The 5,409-nt window shown below is 43.9% G+C and overlaps 1 protein-coding gene and 1 long non-coding RNA gene across 6 annotated transcripts in view; one reads left to right on the forward strand and one right to left on the reverse strand.

The window, feature by feature from the left end:
• Positions 1-2,742: 2,742 nt before the first annotated feature.
• Positions 2,743-3,750, reverse strand: LOC137426078 (uncharacterized). The gene is made up of 2 exons (XR_010984189.1): positions 3,666-3,750; positions 2,743-2,853 (listed from the first exon to the last, which is right to left on the reverse strand). It is a non-coding gene; the product is annotated as an uncharacterized LOC137426078 (long non-coding RNA).
• A 113-nt stretch (positions 3,751-3,863) lies between these two features.
• Positions 3,864-5,409, forward strand: part of LOC137424619 (MDS1 and EVI1 complex locus protein EVI1-A) — a 519,764-nt gene continuing 518,218 nt past the window's right edge. For all 5 annotated transcript variants that reach the window (XM_068112249.2, XM_068112250.2, XM_068112251.2 and 2 more), the window contains exon 1: positions 3,864-4,087. In XM_068112249.2, coding sequence (XP_067968350.1) covers positions 4,051-4,087 — 37 coding nt within the window. In that variant the 5' untranslated portion in view covers positions 3,864-4,050. The remainder of the gene's footprint in view (positions 4,088-5,409) is intronic.

A 5,409-nucleotide genomic window follows, 5' to 3' on the forward strand; every position in this document is an offset into this window, starting at 1 on the left:
GTCGAGGCCCACATCGGCCGGGCTGGGCCCATTTCGCAATAAATCTTCTTCTTCAAAAAAAATTTCTTGAAGTACAACTTATGCACTTAATTGGAATATCTGACTGATTGCTACACATGCTTTCAAAATTCTCTCTCGCGGGGCCCGACAGAAGAAAGAACAAGGAATCTTTGAGCACTAACTGATACTGGGCTCGCATCAAACCCATGTACAGAAGATTAAATTCATTCAAAAGGAACCCGGGCAACGCCGGGTGCATTCAGCTAGTATATATATATATATATATATATATATATATATATATATATATATATATATATATATATATATATATATATACACACATACATACATACATACATACATACATACATACATACATACATACATACATACACACACATTATTATATACACCCTGCTAGTTTGGTAATAAACGAGCCAGAGGAGATCCGGTCTCTGACCTGAGACCGTATATCTGCTCTCGCTTGTTTTAGTGTCAGACTGCTGGCAGTGTTGGTCTAGTTACTTTTTTGTTGGATGGACCTTTTTCTCTACACCTGCTGCAATATTATATACATATATATATATATATACATATATATATATATATATATATATATATATATATATATATATATATACATACATATACATACATATACATATATCCGAAGGGGAAGTGTGATGTTTTAGGAATTTGACGTCAAGTTTGCTTTCACCTGCGTGTACGCTCCAGTGCTGAAATATAATTGGCTTCCCCGCTCCCGGAGGTTCTTCTAACCCCTTTTCTCGCTTCAGCAGATGCTTCGCGTCTCCGGCAGCTGCGGACAACGCGGGATCTTCTACTCACGGTGCACCTGTCGATGTACCGTCGTTGAACCAAATACCACCATTATAAAACACCGGGTAAGTCTCTTCCTCGAGCCTCGATGTCTGGAATAAAAAGTTGAATTAATACAAAAATTCAACAAACAAAAACGGGATTGTCTAATGGAGTCCAAATTATAAATTCCTTTTGGTTTAAAATTCCACGTTTCCGAATCCCTCATATTTGTACCTTTTTGTGTGATATAAGTACTCGGTTCCGTGGTCACTAATGCTAAACATTGGTGACTCCATAGATTTGTGGAAAGGTTATTTTAGGGATGGTGTAAAGGCCAAAATATTTTGGAACTCGGTATTTTAAAGATGAAATCGAAGGAATATATTATACAGGTGAATATTGCTGCCATTTGTTGTTTTAAATCCGAATTATTGCCTAATTTTGCTCGTGCTTATACAAGTGATACTAGTTTAGTTCAAAGGTGCTGACAAACGGGTATATTTAATCATATTTATTATACAATAGTCAATTGCATGTTTGGCAAATTGCTTCACGCAGCAGGTGCATTGATGTGGGCGTGGCCAAATTCGGGGAGGAGCGAGGGGCGGAGTTACGGAGCAAGAAAACGTACAAGCATTTTTTGTTTATTTGTTCCAGAATGACCTGAAGTTTATGAATTGCACTTTTTATGTTCGAGTGGTTGCTTTGTAAAGGGCATTTTTGCGGGAAAAAAACGGTGGGCGCGTCCAGGCTGGTCGAAGCGTATTTACGTTTCAACGTCACAACTCTTAATCCTTTCGATTGAAGCGTTTTCCTTTCCACGTCCTCCACGGGGGTCTCTCTTAAGATTATGATCGACGTGCTTGGGGCCACGAGGGCTGTTGTTATGAAATTGAATTTCCATCGACGGACTCGTATTGCGTGTGCTTGAGCCGGCAAGTCCGAAAAGCCGCCAAATCTGACGTTTTATTACCGGTTCCTTTATTAATAACAATTAATCGCTAATTATATCTCGTTATCTCATCACGAGTATTTGCCTGAAATATTCGCAAATTGGAAGCTCGAGCTCTTTGTGACGAGGAGAATTGTTACGGATTTGCAATGACTATTTATCTTCCAGCTTCGGATCGTTTCTGAACGAAATGCGCAAAACTCGGAGAATTACGCAGAGATATCGTTCGACGTTTTGAATTCAATGAATACCGACTTCCGATAGAAAGTTTACAAAGAACCCTATATTATCATGTGATGTCGTGATATATATATATATATATATATATATATATATATATATATAGTTGTTGTTTCTCGAGTAGTCTTTATGCTTCCAGCGACAGTTAAAGCCAAGAAGGTTTAAAGTTTAAACTCGTCCAGGTATACGCCGACGTCACAATCACTCCCTCTCGACGTCATCGCGTTAATGGCGCTAATTGAAAGCAGCCGACACACATGAATATGTATTAGACCGAGCAAAGGCATAATTTGGTTTTAAGTGACTACCCTGATTAAAAAGCGTCAGCAAATATTTGATTCTTAAATAAATGTGCGCGGCGCAAAACACTAATTACGATACTTTAAGCGGCCGTGACCCGCTCCACGTGTGTCTAATGCCGGCGCATTAATTAAGCATTCATTTAAATTCGGCCTAATTAAATATTGATTAATATGCGAGAAGCGCGACCCGCTGATCCTATCGATACGCAGTTAATCATCGCCATTATTGGTGCGAGAAGTTCGATGGAGTTCGTACGGATTGGGAGGAAGCGACGCGTTTTAAAGGCGGCTCCGGTTGTCCTTTTTCCCCAATAAATGTCCGGACGCCATTAAATGACTTATCGGGCTAAATTATTGCCATGTGAAGTCTGGATTATTCCCAGACGACTTTGGTCACTCATCGTGTGCAAAAGATGGCGAGACTTTCGAAATGCAAATCTTTATTGCGCGCAAAGCGTGGGGGGTACTCGTGGGGGTCCTCGGGTCGCACCGGCTTCTCCTCTGCCCCAAAGCCTCCTTGGTGGGAATTGAGTGCTGCAGATGACAAATGTTCGTTGGATGGAATAATTAACAAGAATGCAACGAATTCAGTTTGCTTTTGTATCCGCTAAAAGAGGATCCTCAACATTCAAAATATTCAATATCACTCCGCATTCCTCTATAATCCGCCTGTTTACTCAAAATTGACCCTTGAACGACAGACGAACAATCACAACAAGTAACTCAAAGTAGCAGAGGCGTGAACAGCAATTACCGGCAACTAATTTTTTTTCCTTTTTTAAAATCCCTTTTAGATCCCATACAAACACGATAACCCGTGGTGGCAATTGGGAGCAATTCTAGATATTATGGAAGCAGGAAACGCTCAACTGCGCGGCAAGAAGCACCGCGTTGGGAGAAACTAACACGTTTACGCACTAACTCAGCAACACATTCACACGAACACCGTGCCGACTAACGCACTCAGCGGTGACTCTTTGGGACAGAGACTCGAGCTAAAACTACCAACTTGGAATTCCTTTATAAACACGATGAATAAAACGGTTACAGTTTTAAAAACAAAACAAAACAATCAATTGCCCAGTAGTTGTTTATACGTCGAAAGTCTTGAAAACGCTGATTGCAGGTAAAAATAGGTGGTTTAAACGTCCATTACAACATGTATGCCATACCTGAGCGTGACGACGTGGTATTAAACGGGGATTGTACCGAGCACACAAATTACGCGCGAAACGCCATTTCATTCTGTATAGGTACAGTAAGTTAACCTTTCTCCATAAATCCCCAAAAACAACCCCAACCGCCCCCACCCGCACACACACACACACTGATGAAAAGTAAGTTACTGTCGGCGAGAGATGTTGCCATCGGAGGGGCCACCGATGGCCGATGGACCCTCTCTCGGGGGAATCCACGGTGCTCCGAGCACGAGCGGTCTCCACGCGTCCACGAGCGGCGTTTTGACAATTCCAATCAGGGCCGAGCTATGCCGTAAGAGTTGCGGTAGAGAGAGGGGGTCGCTGCGAGAGGGGGGTGAAGCAGAGGAGGAAGAGAAGAAGAAGGGGGGGTGAAGAGAAAGGAGAGAGTGAGAGAGAGAAGAGAGGAGAGGGAGGAGGAGGAGGGGTGAGAAACGGTCGGTGTGCGCCTGCGCGAAGGTGTCTGCACTGACAATGCTTCTCGGAAGATAGCGTTGGTTGGATCTCAATCAAGCCGGCTGCTCCGCAAGGCAAGATGCGCTCCAAGGGACGCGCTCGCAAACTCGCCAAAAGTAAGTGCAGCTCGCGGTTACGGGTCCGCCCGCGCCATCCCAGGTGCGTCCCGACGCACCGCGCCGCGGCGGCTCGGACACGGGCCCGGCCCGCCGGCGAGTCGCCTCGCCTGCCTGGGGGATGCCCTTGGCAGTGGAGATTAACGGTCGGACCGGCGCTCTGCCCCACAGCTCCGTAGGTCCTAACGCAGCGGCGCCTGTTGACGAGGGACGCCGATTCTAACTCAGCCGAGCCTCCTGGCTTCTCGTTTGGCCCATTTGTTGAAGCTGATGCTCGAGCGCTGAACTTTTACAAGGAAGCGAAGTTTTTTTTTTTTGTTTTTTTTTTAACTTTTTCCCTCCTTTTCCCGGCCTTGTTCACGGCGCGCGTATAGTGGGCGCTCGCGCTCTGCCGGGAGAGCCCCGCGCAAAGCCCCTTCGGAGGCTCACGCGCTGCGCCATGCGCGCTCTTCACGTCGCGCGCACATCGACACGCGCGGCTCCCATAAGAACCCCGGGAACCCTCGTGTGTGCGTCTCGCGTCCCACGCCGGGACAACACACGTGTACACGCCTCGCGCCATGCCTGGCAGCGGCATTCCCTCGGACCCTGGGATACAAACTCAGCGGTGTTTGTTTGCGTTCAGGTTACAACCACAATAACAACAACGCGTTATTATAACAAAGTTTAGTTGTGAAAGCGTCGCAGCTATTTGGAAGTTTCACTCTCGTTGAAGTGGTGTGTGGTGTGTGGTGCGTGGGGTGTGATATTTAAATGAATTCGTGTATATTTTTTTAGAACGTTTATCGATTTTGAAGTTTTATGGAAAGGGTTCATTCACAGTCCGTTCAAAGCTTTTGATGAATAATTGTACTTGCAGCACAAATATCCGTAAATCAACAAGCAATTGCCCTTTAACGCTCAACCTCATTGGTCTTTTAAGATCCAGAGTAACTATAAAGTTAGTAAATCGCTTTATGCTGTTAAGTTACGTGTGGTCAATATTATTAAACCGCAATGTTCTAAGCAGAGTAAAAATGACTCACTTGTGTCATCGCCATATATATATATATATATATATATATATATATATATATATATATATATATATATATATATATATATATATATATATATATGATATACAAGTGTATAGCTGCTTCCGAACACATCCCATGAATCCTCCCCGAAACACGCGCTTTTGTCAAACCCCATTAGTGTCCCGAAGAGCGTCTCTTTGGGACATTTTCAAAAGTGTCTTCATAGAGAAACTATAAGGTTATACTATGAAGCTTATGCTATGCTCCGGTTGCTATGGTAACCGATTGTACTGTAATAAATAC

This window comes from Myxine glutinosa, chromosome 4 (genome assembly GCF_964187855.1).
Source record: "Myxine glutinosa chromosome 4, kmMyxGlut1.1, whole genome shotgun sequence".
Lineage (NCBI taxonomy): Eukaryota > Metazoa > Chordata > Myxini > Myxiniformes > Myxinidae > Myxine > Myxine glutinosa.